This window comes from Euleptes europaea, chromosome 5, assembly GCF_029931775.1.
Source record: "Euleptes europaea isolate rEulEur1 chromosome 5, rEulEur1.hap1, whole genome shotgun sequence".
NCBI lineage: Eukaryota > Metazoa > Chordata > Lepidosauria > Squamata > Sphaerodactylidae > Euleptes > Euleptes europaea.
The window spans coordinates 20,149,248-20,166,345 of record NC_079316.1 but is presented as its reverse complement, the minus strand read 5'-3'; the positions used below and the strand labels follow the sequence as shown (position 1 = coordinate 20,166,345).

Below are 17,098 nucleotides of genomic sequence, written 5' to 3'. Positions count from 1 at the left end.
GAAAGAGTATCTGGCGAACAGTTTTTGGCTTTACCAACCCAATAGTCTGTACAATTCCTGAAGTTATTCTATCAGAATGACATAATTCAGACAGGGTACTTCAGTGCCAGAAGGAATCAGTTCCAGGCACAGTTTTATTGGCTGTTTATTAAACTGTCCTTTTATTCAAGGAATTTACCAACCTCTCTCTAAAGATAAAGGCAATGTAGAATAAAGACTGACTAAAATTGTAGTTCTGAAGCTTTTGCCCACATAATTACACTCTAGCAGCGTTTATACAAACAAAGTATGAATTTAATTTTCCTTCCAGGCTTCTAAAGAAACAGTTTTTTCATCGAGCACTAAAAGTGATGAAAATGAAGCCAGACAAGGACATAAAGAAAGAAAAGGAAAAAGAGAAAGGGAAGACTGAAAGTGGGAAAGAAGACGAAAAAAAGAGCAAAAAAGATAGTGGGAAAGAAGAGAAGTCTAAGAAGGAAAAAGAGAAGGAAAAGAAAAAGGACGGAGAGAAGGAAGAGGGCAAGAAGGTGAGTGTGAACTGCCAGGGCTGGTCAAGATCAGAGCAGATCCCAAACAGATGAAATAATTGGTTCTTGTAGGTTATCTGGGCTGTGTAACCGTGGTCTTGGAATTTTCTTTCCTGACATTTCGCCAGCAACTGTGGCAGGCATCTTCAGAGTAGTAACACTGAAGGACAGTGTCTCTCAGTGTCAAGTGTGTAGGAAGAGTAATATATAGTCAGAAGGGGTTGGGTTTGAGCTGAGTACTGTCCTGCAAAAGTAATGTGCTAATCATTGTCCTGTAAGTATCAAGATAATGTGCTAATGAGGGTATGGTATGTTAATATGGAACCATTGTATCCTGAAGTGATCTGTTAATGTGTGTAATCCAAAACTAATCTGCATGGCTATTGTTGAATGTTGTCTTTGTTAGTCTGGAGGTTTTCAGAACAGGAAGCCAAGCCTTATTCATTCTTAAACTCTCCTCTTTTCTGTTAAAGTTGTGCTGATGTTTATGAATTTCAATGGCTTCTCTGTGCAGTCTGACAAAATAGTTGGTAGAATTGTCCAGTCTTTCAGTGTCTTTCAGATGAAATAATATTACTTGCATAAGATGGGACTCGGATAGAAAACTCTCTTTGAAAGTGGGTCAGAAGCATCCTGGCATGACTTTTTTCTGTGGCATCTTTTCTGGTGTTACTTTGCGGTCCTTAAGAACGTGGATCCAAAAGGGGGAAATGGTAAATTTTCAGCTGAAGCCACTAGGAGTCTGATTTAAAGAGTCCATGAAAAGAAGTGGGGAAGAGTAATAAAAATAAAGAATGCAAAGTTCTTTGCCCAGATTGTCCCCCATGAGAGTACAACAAGGCTTTTGCACCATATTAAGAAAACCACATGCTAAAACAACTTGCGATGAAAGTGTACTGGAATTCTCCCTTGCTCCTGCAAGGAAGTCCGTTGTTGTAATGTGTGTGTGTGTGTGTAAAGTGCCGAGTCGCAGCCGACTTATGGCGACCCCTTTTGGGGTTTTCAAGGCAAGAGACTAACAGAGGTGGTTTGCCAGTGCCTTCCTCTGCACAGCAACCCTGGTATTCCTTGGTGGTCTCCCATCCAAATACTAACCAGGGCTGACCCTGCTTAGCTTCTGAGATCTGACGAGATCAGGCTAGCCTGGTCCATCCAGGTCAGGGCATTGTAATGGGAGAGGGAAAAGGTTGAGCGGACCCTGACGCTGATATTCCTGTCTCTTTTCTCAATCTAGTTTTTAAAGATCTGTATACCTGTCTTGCCTGCAACACTTAATAAAACCAGTAAAAAACTGACAACGTAGCAAAGGTATTAAATATAATTTATTTAGTAAGCATATTTTTCTGGATGGAGAAAAGGTTTATTTCAATTACTGTTGAAAATTGACTCTTGGGCAGTGTTATGTCTGTTATCTATGGTAATCTTGATGCAAAAATACATGGAAATCGATGTATGTCTGAAAGTTTAATCTAGGAAGAGGCACCGATATGGCTGCTCATTTTCATAGAATCATAGAGTTGGAAGGAAACACCAGGGTCATCTAGTCCAACTCCCTGCACAATGCAGAAAATTCGCAACTACCTTTCCCCCACACCCCCAGTGACCCCTACTCCATGCCCAGAAGATGGCCAAGATGCCTGCCTCTCATCATCTGCCTAAGGTCATAGAATCAGCATTACTGACAGATGGCCATCTAGACTCTGCTTAAAATCCTCTAGGGAAGGAGAGCTTACCACCTCCCGAGTAAGCCTGTTCCACTGAGGAACCGCTCTAACTGTTAGAAAATTCTTCCTAACGTTTAACGGAAACTCTTTTGATTTAATTTCAACCCGTTGGTTCTGGTCCGACCTTCTGGGGCAACAGAAAACAACTTGGCACCCTCCTCTATAAGGCAGCCCTTCAAGTACTTGAAGATGGTTGATCCCTCTGCTCTGGCATTTAAGGCCCAAACTAGACATTATGTGTAATATAACCACAGGGGTTGTGTTCTGGAGTTTATTTCAGAGGTTAACAGTGCAGTCCTGTGCGGAGTTACTCCATTCTAAGCTTCAATTTCTAATTTACTCTATTCTGACCTTCAATTTCTAACTGTTCTAATTTCCGTGGGCTTAGACTGCAGTAACTTTCCATAGGATTACACTTGTTGCTCCTCTAGTATTGACAAGGTCAATTCTAAGGAAATGTGAAATACATAAAGTAATCAAAAGATGAGGGTTCTTTATTCAGAAATATAAGATATCCTGAAAAGATCTGTTGGTTATCTGCGTATTGAAGTATCTGATGCATTTATCTACTTGTTGGAAATTAGTTGTGTATGTGTTAAGTGCCTTCAAGTTGCTTCTGACTTAAAGAAACCCTATGAATTAATGACCTCCGAAACGTCCTATCGTTAACAGCCTTGCTCAGGACTTGCAAAGGGAGGACCGTGGCTTTCTTTGAGTCAACCCATCTCATGTTGGGTCTTCTTTTCCTGCTTCCTTCAACTTTTCCTAGCGTTATTGTCTTTTCCAGTGACTCTTGTCTTCTGATACAAAATAAGTTCTGGGCTTCTTTTTCAGGAGGTAGATAGATGAGAGAGTGATGTCAGTTTGTGGGTAGTGATTAGCATGTCAGAATAGGACTAGGTGCAAATTTCCAGGTAGCCATGAAATTTTAGGCTGGTCATTTTTTCTTCACAAACCAGCCATACTTAAGATAGGCAAGGGTTTTATGTTGCATCTGAACCAAACCAGAATTCAGCGAATTGATAAATGTTACATTCTTTGATCTGCGGGCACGTTTCCAGCTGATACCTGAAAGATCTCATCTAGATTTAAGGAAATATCTAGTCCTAGAGTATATCAAACTCTGCAATCAGAACTGTAACCCGGTCTTCCTTTTCAGTGTTGCTTTTTCCAAATTAATAACCAGCAAGAGAAAGGGAAAGTATGTCTTCTTTGTGTCCCAAAGATAATTTGCTTGCTTCTGTTTTCCGGCTAAATGGGAACTGCTTATGACTGAGCCCTTTCATTGACAAGTTGTTTGCAATGTATGTCCTTAGGACGAGAGCCCGGGCACACCCAAGAAGAAGGAAACAAAGAGAAAATTTAAACTAGAACCTCATGAAGATCAAGTTTTCCTGGATGGAAATGAGGTACCACACTTGAGCAGTCGCCATTGTCAAAATGTTAATATTTAGCTGCTTGGTGTAATGCTTAGTGTAAGGTGGTAAAAGGTAGAGAAATCTATTAGCCCAACTTTATTTTTCTTGACTTGCTAGTGGTGTCATTAGAGAGGTGTTGCTGCACAGCCGAAGAAAGCATTTCTAAGGTCATTTATGCATGGTCACTTTAACCTCCTTCATTCCCCGTTTCAGCCAGGATCAAAGTAACCCGGGTTGGGGAAAACTATGCATTGGCTGGAATGATCAGGAACGAAACTGTGTGCCCATGGAGGCATGACTACAGAAAAGCAGTCTTCCAAGTTCAAATTCAAGTACCACCCCTTTAAATGCTGCTCTGTAATTGGCTGACTTGCAGTACTCACCCTGAGAGAAGATTTCCTTCCCCCCCAGACCCAACTGCCGCATAAAGAAGCATTTTAAGAACAAAAAATGAGCAATCTGAAAGAAGGGGTAGGGAGAGAAATCCAAACCTCGTTTTAAAAAAGGCTTTCTTTTGCTCAGAAAGAGCTCCTAGGTAGCTGGAAACACTTGAATCCCTGCCACTTTACACACTGCTTCGTGATTGGCTGTGCTTCCCCTGTTTGGCTACCTGCATGCTGCCTTGAAGAGGGGTTTGGAAAAGGGTGGGGCGAAGCTCAACCTGAGAACAGAGTATACATGCTCTGTGACTCCGGAATAAGCCAGGATGAACGGTTTAATTCAGGCCAGAAGAGGAATGGGAAAAGCCGGGTTCGTTTTGCGTTAAAATAGCATTGAGCTTCCAAGGAATGAGGTAACGTGCATACTGAAAATTTTGATCATGGCTGAAACGGAATAAGGGAGGATAAAGCGACCATGCATAAATGACCTAAGTTAACTAAATTAAAGACCCATAAAGGAAATCTTACTGCAAAATCATGATGTGTAGAAATTGCAATTATTATTTCCTGGTACAATTGCTACAGCAGTGGGGCAGGTTGTGGTTCCCCCAACAAGTGTGTAGTCATTAGAATGACGCTGCCCTCAGATCCTGATAATTGCTGTCAAAGATCTGGGTACCGTGATCTGTGGGTGCAACAGTCATAGATCTTTCCTGCGTTTCACTCGCCCCCCCCCCCCCCAGCAGTCTTTTTCAATCCTGAGTAGAGATGTAAAATTTCTGGAAATTTTGAATTCACAGGGGAAATACAGGGTCCCCCCCTTTTTTCCCCAGGAAAAAACTAAAAAAATTGGGGGGTGGGAATTGAAATACGTGCAATATTTAATGTCCTATCAAACCAAAACTAATTGTACTGTTTTAACCACATAAAATAAATCACTTTAAACTTTCAATAATAACATGTGCACAGCTAGATGTAGTTCCAGCTAGATGCTGTCTTCTTCCGTCTGTAGTTTTTGGTTAGAGAGCTTAGTCCTCAATGAAACTGAGGCCATTTATGCAGGGCTGTTTCCCTGCGGTCACCCCCGCTGACTGCTTCGGGCTTCCTTTTGATTATGGATGCCGTTCCCGACAGTCAGAGGTCACCATGCACTTTCCACACATTTTGCCCACATTTTCCGGATTCTGGCTAAAACAGCATCCGGAAAACACAGGCAAACCACACGGAAACACGTGGGAAGAGCGAGGCAGCCTCTGACGGTCGGGAAAGGCATGCATAATCAAAAGGAAGCCTCAAAGCAGTTGGCAGGGTCAATCGCAAGGGGTCAATTGCAATTAAAGCCCTGCATAAATGGCCTTTCAGAGTTTTCCTCTGAGACTTCGGTGCAGTTTCTGCCCCGCTTCCTTCTGATCTTTTTTTTCTTCAGCCCCACAAGGTAGGGCAATAAGCATCTTGTTTGCCAGTCTGTGGGTAAATGTGTCATAGTGGTTTGAGGGAGAGGTGAAAAGACCAACCTCAAGGCAAGAGTCAGGTCAAAAGGACAACAGCTGAGAGACAGTGAAAGCCCTGCATGCTCCTCTCATGAAGATTAGGTATCCTTTTAAGTACAGAAATGCATCCTAGGTTTAAGAGCTGTATATATCTAGAGCAGCAGTTCCCAAACGGTGCTCCACGGATCACTTGGTGCTCTGATAAACATCTCCTAGTGCTCCATGAAGAGATTGGAAAGAAAAATACTACTGTCATTCGGTTTAGTATATAGGTGCTAGGTGAAAATTAATGCTCCGTGACGAATTTCTCTCCTAAAAAGTGCTCTGTGACTCAAAAAATTTGGGAACCACTGATCTAGAGCATGCCCACCTTGTCTTTGAAAGCATTTAACTCATTCTAAAAGGGAAAACATTTAATAGGAGGCTTTCCCCCCCAGTATTCCCTAAAATTGGGGGAGGGGGGAAGCCTCAGGAAAAAGAATGGGATGCTTTCCAATTTTTTTCCGGCTTTTTCCTGGGCCTTCAGATGTCTAAACCTAGGAAAATTCGGGGTTGCAGGAACCTTGTGGACTAATGGCCACGTGGGAGGCTGCAGTGCGGAGGAGAAAGGGAGTAAAATCACTCTCTTCTGTCAGATGAGCTGGACTAATGAAAGAGGCCAAAGTGGCGGTTTGAAGTCCAGGAGAAAATGTTCATCCTTCCTCTAGTATAATTAGGCCTGGATGGCTCAGCTGCTCTTGTCCTCTATCAGAGACAGAATTTGAAGAGAAAAATAAGGAAATGAGGGCCAGGTGATTTCTTGGCGTTCCCAGAAGGGGGGGCAGTGATGGCAAGGAAAGTGTCTGGCATCACGGATTTCCACCACTGTCAAGAAAGACAAAAGAAGCGAAGGAGAGAGACAGCTGGAGAAAGCTGGGTTGGCATTCCTGTCTCTTGGACAGAAAAGTGCAATTTGGAGGAGGTTAGCGGTGGCTTCCTGCCAGGTACAGCACCCCATTATTTGAGAACCTGGGAGCTAGTTATATTCCGATGCTCTTCTGTTCACAAAATTGGCAAGACTCTAAAATTGCTGCTAGTGCATAAGTCACAGACGTTCTTCTGATGTCATTCGGTCTTTCAGAAGTCATTGGAACTGGGACAGAAAAGATGGAAATCGTTTCTAATGTACGCCATGATCTTCTGTTGAAAAGATATGCAAAATAATTGAATTCGGTGTACCTTTCTAGGATGAATAGGCAGGGAACTGTTGCATGCCAAAGGGCCATATCAAGGACATTTCCCGTTGAGCAGTAATTTAAAATCCTTGTACTCTCTTTCAATTACTTGTTAACAAGAGCGGCAGAGTCACCCCTTTGTATAGCTCAGCTCTTGCTATTCATGAACCATAAGCTGTTGGCCATTCTCATGGGTCATGTGACTATATTGTCTCCTCTGTTCTAATACATGTGAGATTTACTATACAGCTAGGAGGTTTATTATATGTTGTGATCATCCGGTGTTTGTTGAATTGCCACGCGCTGAATGAAGGGCTCAGCCCAGCTGGAATGATGCTCATTGAACAAACAGTAAGGTTCTGCTAAAGGCGCCGTGTCTTATTCATAGTACTGTAGTGTTATGTAGCCGAACAGTCCCTTGGGATGAGCAGATCTCCTTTTTTAGTGGATTGCAATAAAACGGTGTACCGTTGTTTGTAATTGTAGAAACTTTGGGAGGCTCTTTAACCTTGTACAGGACTGTCTGTTTGTCTGCAATTCACTTCAGCAAAGATGGTTTCCTTTGCCTGTATGCATTTCGGTTCTTGTCCTACACCGCAGTTTTTGCTGATTTCTCTCATTTTTCTCCCCATCCTTCTTTGTCTTTAACATCCCTCACATCAGTTATCTCTGAGGGAACACTGTGACTACATTGTTCTTGTTTTTAAGCTAGAAGTTGCAGCTCTTTCAGGGCTGTAGATGTTGTTTTCTAAATTTTTTCAAGGGTGGTTCAGTAACAGAGGTGCCTGTTTTGGGTTTGTAAGGTCCGAGATTTAATCCTCAGCTTCACTTTGGGTAGCAGATCTGGAAAAGACCTTGGAGAGCTTCTGCCGCTCAGAAGGATGACTCTGTGTGAAGGCAGGAAGCTATGTGTGTTCAACTTCTAAAATGGAGGGAGGGAATGACAAACGCACAACATCCCTCCCATTTTACATGTGCCGTTCCCTCATCTGCATCCTGGTTTGTGCCGAAGTGAATTTTCTAATACTTTTTTAGCGGCCTGCTTTATTCTGTTTTTCTTTCCATGTGTTGTTCTTCGCCACCCTGCCCTACTCCTTGCCCCCTAGCCAGCAGCCCTTGATGGACTGCTGATGGGTGGGAATCATAGAACCATAGAGTTGGAAGGCCAGACAGGCCATCTAGTCCAACCCCCTGCTCGATGCAGGATCAGCCTAGAGCATCCCTGACAACTGCTTGTCCAGCCTCTGCTTGAAGACTGCCAGTGAGGAGGAGCTCACCACCTCCCTAGGCAGCCAATTCCACAGCAGAACTACTATTACTGTAAAAATTGTTTTCCTAATATCCAGCCGGTACCTTTCCGCCTGTAATTTAAACCCGTTATTGTGAGTCCTGTCCTCTGCTGCCAACCCACCCTGCGAGCTGCTGCTGCCTGTAGCACCTAGTATTTGGAGGTATAGTGCCTCTGAAAATAGAGGTTCTTTTTAACCATCATGACTAGTATCCATTCGTAGACCTGAACTCCACGAATTTGTCTAATCTTGTAAAGCTGTCTAAGGCAGTGGTCATTGCCACATTTTATGGCAGCAAACGCCATAATTACAGTATTTTTGTGTGTGTCCTGAATGTATTGCCAGTCAGTTTCATGAGGTGGGTCTGTCTCGCTCTCTCAGAGTACTAGGACTTAGTCTACTTTCTCTTCTGTGCATGGGTTTTAAAGCTTCTGTCACATACCTGTGTAAGGCCAGACTTTACATTATGAGCAAGGTCTGAAGTCCGATCTTCTGACATTTTAATTAAGCAGGGTGAAGAGGCTTGGATCCGGGCTGCAGTACTAGGGGAGGGGGAAAACCCACCTCCCTCCATACACATATTGTTTCTCTAGTAGCAGCAACAGGGAAATGGGAGCTACTAGCCATAGTAGGAAAAAAACATTGCTGGTGGAAAGTAGTTCAGGTATCTTTATTGGCATAACAACATTTGGCATGGTGGAAAGTTCTGTTAAGTCGCAGATGACTTATGGTAGCCCCGTAAGGTTTTCAAAGCAAGAGACATTCAGAGGTGGTTTGCCATTCTCCTGCATAACAACCTGGACTTCCTTGATAGTCTCACATCCACGTATTAACCAGGGCTGACCCTGCCTAGCTTCCAAGACCTGACAAGATCGAGCTACCCTGGGCCATTCAGGTCATGGTGGAAAAGAAATTGCTAAACTAAAATCCCCAAATGCTGTAATATTTCCTTGTAGGAAAAATGCTGCAGTTGTTCTGCTGGTCCTTTTCTGCATAGCTTCTGGTACTGTGGTGCCCTTTTTGAGAGAGAATAATGAGAACTCTACAAGTGCAGCTGAGCTATAGATTAATATGAGGGCCTTATGGTACCAGCCATATATTTTCAATTTTTTTTTGTAATGTACTCCAGAGTGATTTTCACTTCCACAACACCCGTCATTGACATTTCCATTCTTCTAGCCTTCTTTCCTGGAAAATCACAGCCAACTCGGGTCAATAAATAGGCATGATTTGTGGGGGGGTTTGCCTCTGTACATGTTGTTTTATATGTACTTAATGAGTTTCATTTGCCATTTTGTTACCCTCTCACCCAACTTGATAAGAACCTTTTGGAGCTCTTCAGTCTGCTTGGGGTTTTTGTTCCATCTTGTTCATCAGTGTTAGATGGCACTAGTGTATCTTCTATGTGCGCTTAGACTGATGAAGAGCTCTTGCAGGGGAAACAAAGCAGTTTTCTCAGAAGTCTGTTATGTTTTCGGAAATCGGTCTAATTCCCACCCAATCATTCCCTTTCCAGGTATATGTGTGGATCTATGACCCCGTTCATTTCAAAACATTTGCCATGGGACTTATACTTGGTAAGTAGCAGTGAGTAATGAGCGACATGGGCAATTCATGCCAAACAAGCTGCCTGCCTTTGAACACATCTGTGGCTTTCCCAGGGGCAAAATCTTCTTAGTGTTTACTAGTTGGCTCTGATAGTGGTGTACCACCTGCTTCAGGATCCCAGGTCTAGCAGGGCAGGGGGGAAAACAGCCATTCTGTGAATAAGGCAGAAACCTTTGTTCTCAGATCAGTGCTGGCTCTGAACAACTATTTTGTAGATTTCCCCCAACAAATACTCTCTCTCTCTCTCTCTCTCTCTCTCTCTCTCTCTCTCTCTCTCTCTCTCTCTCTCTCTCTCTCTCTCTCTCCCCCTCCCTCCCTCCCTCCCTCCCTCCCTCCCTCTCTCTCTCTCTCTCTCTCTCTCTCTCTCTCGTGACATGTAAGCTCTCTCTCTCTCTCTCGTGACATGCAAGCTAGATGCATGTAACACTCTGGGGCCACCTGTGAAAAGGGTCCAGAAGCTATTATTAGTACATAATGTAATGGTGTGAGCACTGGGGAAGGGGGGGGGCTGCTAGTGGGAACATATGGCACAAGAGCCAGCATGGTGTGGTTAGGAGCAGCGGACTCTAATCTGGTGAACCGGGTTTGATTCCCCACTCCTCCACATAAGCGGCAGATCTTTAGAACTGGGTTTGATTCCCCACTCCTCCACGTAAGTGCCGGGCTCTAATCTGGTGGACTGGGTTGGTTTCCCCACTCCTCCACATGAAGCCAGCTGGATGACTTTGGGCTGGTCACAGTTCTCTCCGAACTCTCTCAACCCCACCTACCTCATAAGGTGTCTGTCATGGGGAGAGGAAGGTGATTGTAAGCCTGTTTGATTCTCCTTAAAAGGTAGGGAAAGTTGGCTTATAAAAACCAACTCTTCTAAGGTAAAAGGTAAAGGTCCCCTGTGCAAGCACCGGGTCATTCCTGATGCATGGGGTGATGTCGCATCCTGACGTTTCCTAGTCAAACTTTGTTTATGGGGTGGTTTGCCAGTGCCTTCCCCAGCCATCTACACTTTACCCCCAGCAAGCCGGTTGCTCATTTTACCGACCTCGGAAGGATGGAAGACTGAGTCAACCTTGAGCCAGCTACCTGAAACCAAGTTCCGTTGGGAACTCTTCTTCTATTGATAGTAAGCCGGTTTGAGTCTCCCTTAAGTGGTAGAGAAAGTCGCCATATGAAAACCAACTCTTCTTCTTTTTCTTCTTGAAAATACCTGCCTGAATCTTCCTTATGCAAACACGAAGGCTCAAAACATGCCCTTTTCCCCCACTCAGACTGAAAGCCAGTAATTTCCAGATTCAACCAGTGGCCGTTGTGCCTTTGCTTCTGTAACCCTGTTGATACAAATCCCCACTAGAGGATAAGGGGGGGGGGTGTTCTGAATTCAATAAACTGACAGCACTACTTGTGGACAGATGTGAAATTGCTTACAATAGAATAGCAAAACATTTAATATAACAGCACAACATATAACTTCAAGTAACCAAACAATTACAAACACAATACACAAAATCTTCAGTGCCCTTCAGGAAGGGCACGCTGTACATTGGTAAACAACACCAAGTGCAATAACAAGGAGAGAAAGAAAAGTCCACAAGTTTAACTGCAGGGTTGTTGCTTCCCTTTACATTCTTGATGAATGCTGTGAAGATGCTGAAGGCCTTCTTCTCTCTCCCCAGTCTGACCTGTAAAGGGAAATGATTAATCCCCTCCATTTAACTCTGGCTTCCCTCTTCCTAGCCAGCCCAACTGACTGAGGGGTGTGGCCGTTGCAGTCAGTAACCTATGCTCAGTGAGCCCTAGGTCCTAAAGCCCACAATATTGGCAGGGTTACACTTCCATGCAGAACATCTGTGTTTCTGAACATATTTATTCAGCTGACTAATGTGGAGGCCTATTTCCCTCCTTTTTGAAGTTCCCCGTGTTTCTCATGCTTTCTCTCTCTCTCTTTAACAGTGATTGCTGTTATAGCTGCCACTCTCTTCCCACTCTGGCCCGCAGAGATGCGAGTAGGTGTTTATTATCTGAGCGTCGGCGCAGGCTGTTTTGTGGCTAGCATTCTCCTACTTGCTGTTGGTGAGTATACAGTGATTTCTTCCTTGCCCTCCTCCCTCTCTTCTGCCTTCTCCTCCCAGGTATGCACAGGTCTCCTTGAAGTTTCCCCACAAGCTTCTGCGATGTGAATATTTCCCAGGTGGCCACTGCATGTCACCATTGCGCTGTTTGAAATACAGCTTCCTGCAGTTGTGCATTCCTCACAATAGATTTGCAGCGGTGAGCAGACATCCCTGCTGTCTGCTGCCTGCCATTTCTGTCTCTCGGGAGAGTGTGTGCACCAGTCCCTATAGGGTGAAGTCTTGCTTGCCTTTCCCCCCACCCCTGACTGCTCTTGCAGAAACGACTTGTTTCAGGGCTGAACTGCATGTCTCTGCCACCCACACACACACGTTTGCGAATGCAGTGGGAAGTGCCCTGTGAGATCAGTTGGAATTTCCTCTCACTGACAATTGGGTACACCCAGGCCCCAGGAAGGGCCTGCTGTGTGACTTTTCTGTAGAGCTGGAGGTAAGGACTCTGCCTGCATTCTGTTAATTAGAGTAGCCCTTAAAAGATTGCTTCGCACAACTCTGTTTTTCCCATGGTGGAATCAGCAAAACGGATAGCTGAACTAGAACATAAGAAAGGCCATCCAAGGTCCATCAAGTCCAGCAGTCAGTTCACACAGTGGCCAACCAGCTGCTTCTAGGAAGCCCACAAACAAGACGCCCACCGCTGCATTATCCTGCCTGTGTTCCAAAGCACCTAATATAATAGGCATGTTCCTTTGATCCTGGAGAGAATAGGTATGCATCATGACTAGTACCCATTTTGACTAGCAGCCATGGATAGCCCTCTCCTCCATGAATCTGTCCACTCCCCTCTTAAAGTCTTCCAAGTTGGCAGCCATCACCACATCCTGGGGCAGGGAGCTCCACAATTTAACTATGCATCGTGTGAAGAAATAACTTCCTTTTATCTGTTTTGAATCTCTCACCCTCCAACTTCAGCAGATGACCCCGTGTTCTAGTATTATGAGAGAGGGAAAAAAGCTTCTCCCTGTCCACTCTCTCCAAACCATGCATAATTTTATAGACCTCTATCATGTCTCCCCTTAACCGCCTTCTTTCCAAGCTAAACAGCCCTAAGTGTTTTATCCGTTCCTCATAGGGCAGTTGCTCTAGTCCCCTGATCATTTTGGTTGTTCTTTTCTGCACTTTCTCCAGCTCTGTAAAATCCTTTTTAGGTGTGGTGACCAGAACTGTACACAGTATTCCAAGTGTGGTCTCACCATAGAACCAGGGCTCAGCAATTTAAGGCACCAGCTTGCCGTGGTGCCTGGAACTCTATTGTCCCCTTCCAGCCTTCAGAAGTGCTTCCCCCAGCACCGACTGCCCACATGGATATAAATCCAGGTGCCCCGGAAGTGACAGGAAGCCCAGCCAACCTCTGGAGGCTCTGTTCCCTAACCCCAGATGTGTGGGTGGGTGGGGAATGAGCTTTATTGACTCGAATTGAGCACAGGTGCTCCATGCAGACTTAGATTCCCACCTGTGCTGTGACTTCCCAAGTCCCAGTAGGTTTGATAGCAGAGTCTGAGCCAAGAATCCTGCACATCGAGCACATTGCTCTGGCACCGGAAACATTTCCTTCCGGTTTACTGTCATCCCCTATGGAGGTGGTGGTCGCTTCACTGCTGGTGGAAGCCCGCCAAGGAGCAAATCACTTTGCAGTGCCATGCAGCAGATGGCATCAGCCTGCGTGCTTCCTCTTTCTTCCCACCTTCTCAGTTTTAACAACTTGTGGCTGTTGGGACAGATGTTGCACTATGGGTGAGCAGCTGCCAAGTGGGCATCTGCCTCTGGGCAGAGAAGCCCTTGGCTCTAGGACTGAGGCTGCCACTCACTGGCCTGGTGATTGCAGCCTCGTCCTTCTCATCTCTTCTAGGAAACAAGCCTCATTGATTCTTGTAGGTTATCCGGGTTGTGTAACCGTGGTCTTGGAATTTTCTTTCCTGACGTTTCGCCAGCAACTGTGGCAGGCATCTTCAGAGTAGTAACACTGAAGGACAGTGTCTCTCAGTGTCAAGGGTGTAGGAAGAGTAATATATAGTCAGAAAGGGGTTGGGTTTGAGCTGAGTATTGTCCTGCAAAAGTATTGTCCTGTAAGTATCAAGATAATGTGAACATAAAAGAACATGAAAGATACTGCAGACTTGGCCAACCTGAGAAATCAGCAGTGGCTGAACATGGACTGACACAAACAGGACACAGGGTCTTATTCCAAGACACTGAAAGACTGGACAATTCTACCAACTATTTTGTCAGATTGCACAGAGAAGCCATTGAAATTCATAAACATCAGCACAACTTTAACAGAAAAGAGGAGAGTTTAAGAATGAATAAGGCTTGGCTTCCTGCCCTGAAAAACCTCCAGACAAAGACAACATTCAACAATAGCCATACAGATTAGTTTTGGATTACACACATTAACAGATCACTTCAGGATACAATGGTTCCATATTAACATACCATACCCTCATTAGCACATTATCTTGATACTTACAGGACAATACTTTTGCAGGACAATACTCAGCTCAAACCCAACCCCTTTCTGACTATATATTACTCTTCCTACACCCTTGACACTGAGAGACACTGTCCTTCAGTGTTACTACTCTGAAGATGCCTGCCACAGTTGCTGGCGAAACGTCAGGAAAGAAAATTCCAAGACCACGGTTACACAACCCGGATAACCTACAAGAACCAATGAACTCTGACCGTGAAAGCCTTCGACAATAAGCCTCATTGAATTTGGTGGGACTTGCTTCTGAATAAATATGCGTAGGATCAAGCCGCACACACTTTTTGCAAGACTTTGGAAGGAGCCATTCATGGCTTTGATCCTGTTCTCTCTCAGTCATAGAAGTACCCTCGATTGCAGCGATAAAATTAGACTGGTTAGTTCAATAACTCCAACTCCTAACTTAATTGTTATCTTGTTTTCTTAAAGGCTGCTGTCTGATATATGAGGGGATTCAATTTTATGGAAGAAATTAAAAGTTCTACTTAATGCACAATTTAACACATAGTTACATTGTGGTACTCCCTGCCCTAGGGCGTGGCGATGGCTGCCATATTGGAAGGCTTTAATTGGGGAGTGGAAATGTTCGTGGAGGGTGGGGCTATCCAAATGAATACTAGTCATTATGTGTACCTATTCTCTCCAGGATCAGAGGAGCATGCCCATTATATTAGGTGACGTGGAGCACAGGCAGGATAATGCTGCTGCAGTTGTCTTGTTTGTGGGCTTCCCAGAGGCACCTGGTTGGCCACTGTGTGAACAGACTGCTGGACTTGATTGTCAGGTCCTGACTAAAGTCACTTGAAGAAGGGCTCTTGGCATGAGCAGGCCAGGCTCTGGCTTCAGTTCAAGTCCTTGGTTCACATACCACAAACTCTGTGTATAGTTTTACTGATCCTGTTATCAGAGTCGCTTGCCTGGACGAGTTTGCTTTGGGATGCTAGGGGCAGATGCCTGAGCCTGACATTGATGGGCCTTGGTCTGATCCAGCATTTCTTTTCTTATGTTCCTGTTTTTTTATTTATCTTGTTTCTGTGCGACTTTGTAGTACTTTGCTTTCTTCTCCTTCAGCTCTTTTCCAGAGATATTGGGGGGTAGCATCAATCACTATTCATTACTTTGAAATAGGACAGTCTTTTATCAGTATGGTTATTGGTCCTCAGGTCACTCTTCAGTTGTGTACCCTGATTTTGCTTCAGGGCCTACTTTTCGAGAGTAGCAGCCAGCCAGATGCCTTCTCTGCAAATGGTGAGGCAGTTTGAGAATGTGATGAGCCATATACCAACTGAGTGATCGAATATGTGTTTTGAAACCATTGTTCTAAATGTAGCTTATAGATAAGAGGAACGGTGTGTTTAAAAGAACTGGAGGTGGGGAAAACCCAGACTTTTCAGGTACCTCATGTCAGCCTCAGAGCTGTCCTGGATGACCTGATTTATCTCACTCGGAATTTTCATTTTGTTTTACAATTTTGGATATTTGTCATTGGCTCCTGTTAACTGCATCTCTGTGGTTTGTGAACATCACATTAAAAATACATGGGCATCTTCTTTCTTTCTTTTTTTTGCAGCCCGCTGCATCCTCTTCCTTATCATCTGGGTGATAACGGGCGGAAGGCATCACTTCTGGTTCTTGCCGAATCTGACAGCGGACGTCGGCTTCATCGACTCCTTCAGGCCCCTGTACACGCACGAATACAAAGGACCAAAGGCTCACTCGAAGAAAGAAGAAAAGTCCGAGTCCAAAAAGCAGCCAAAGTCCGACAGTGACGAGAAATCGGATAGCGATAAAAAGGAAGACGAGGATGGTAAAGCGGATCTGCTGGCAAGCTTTGGGTCAGAAGGTCCTGGAGGAGAGCGGCATTCGGACACAGACAGTGACAGGCGGGAGGATGACCGATCCCAGCACAGTAGTGGGAACGGGAATGATTTTGAAATGATCACAAAAGAGGAACTTGACCAGCAGACGGACGAAGGTGACTGCGAAGAAGACGACGAAGAGGAGGAGGAGGAAGAGGAAGAAGAACCCGGGCCTTTACATGAACAATCATAATTTAACTGTAGCATGGACTGAATATTGTGCAAGCAGTTGGGTTTTCTATGTTGGCTGGTACACCACCTGATACCATTCTCTCCTCTCTTTATTTGCTGACATTACGCAGCTTTAGCCAAACAGCTTTAGACTCTAGTCCCATTTTGTTTTACAAATGAAAGAGAACCCCTTAACCTGGTGTAGTTTTAAGTAAGGTACCTTTATAAAAGCTGTCAGTTTCCAATTTGTCAATGAGTAGATGTTCTAATCTCTCTAGGCAAGGCAACAAAACTTATGAAGGAACAGAATAATAGTTGGGAAGATTGTGTAATGCTTTCTGAAGCGAAAGGCTTTTTTTCCCCAAAGCAGTAACTTAAAAGGGTAGTTGTTGAATGACCAAATTTCACATTATTCCTGGCAGATCAATTGATCGATCCGTTCAGCAAAGCACTTTTCATCTCATTCTATTGATAGCAATCTTCATAAAACTGGTAAGAATTTTTTTAGAACTTTTGGTGTTGTTGTTGTTGTTGTCTTTGCTGAAGACATAAGTTAACGCTGACTTGGCTGTAGGGGATTGAAACTTCCTCTCTCTCTCTCTCGTCTTTTTTTTTTTTCCAACCGTGTGCAACCAACTTAGGAAATCCAGACTGTTTTGTCCATCCGGTTCAGAGCAAAGAACCCATCTGCATCAGGGGGGAAAGTAAAAAGAACAGCATCGTTTTTGAGGTTACAGCTGTGGTCTCGACCTGCCCCCCCCCATCCTAATCCAAGAAGTGTATTCTGTAGATAGCATACAAATAAAG

General features: G+C 44.4%; 1 protein-coding gene across 1 annotated transcript in view; it reads left to right on the top strand.

Annotated features, from left to right (window-relative positions):
- The window catches only part of SEC62 (SEC62 homolog, preprotein translocation factor), a 32,783-nt gene extending 16,349 nt beyond the window's left edge, over window positions 1-16,434 (top strand). The window contains exons 4-8 of the mRNA XM_056849899.1: window positions 311-527; window positions 3,568-3,660; window positions 9,559-9,619; window positions 11,598-11,717; window positions 15,832-16,434. Of these exons, the coding sequence (XP_056705877.1) occupies window positions 311-527; window positions 3,568-3,660; window positions 9,559-9,619; window positions 11,598-11,717; window positions 15,832-16,313 (973 nt within the window). The 3' untranslated portion in view covers window positions 16,314-16,434. The remainder of the gene's footprint in view (window positions 1-310; window positions 528-3,567; window positions 3,661-9,558; window positions 9,620-11,597; window positions 11,718-15,831) is intronic.
- Window positions 16,435-17,098: the final 664 nt, after the last annotated feature.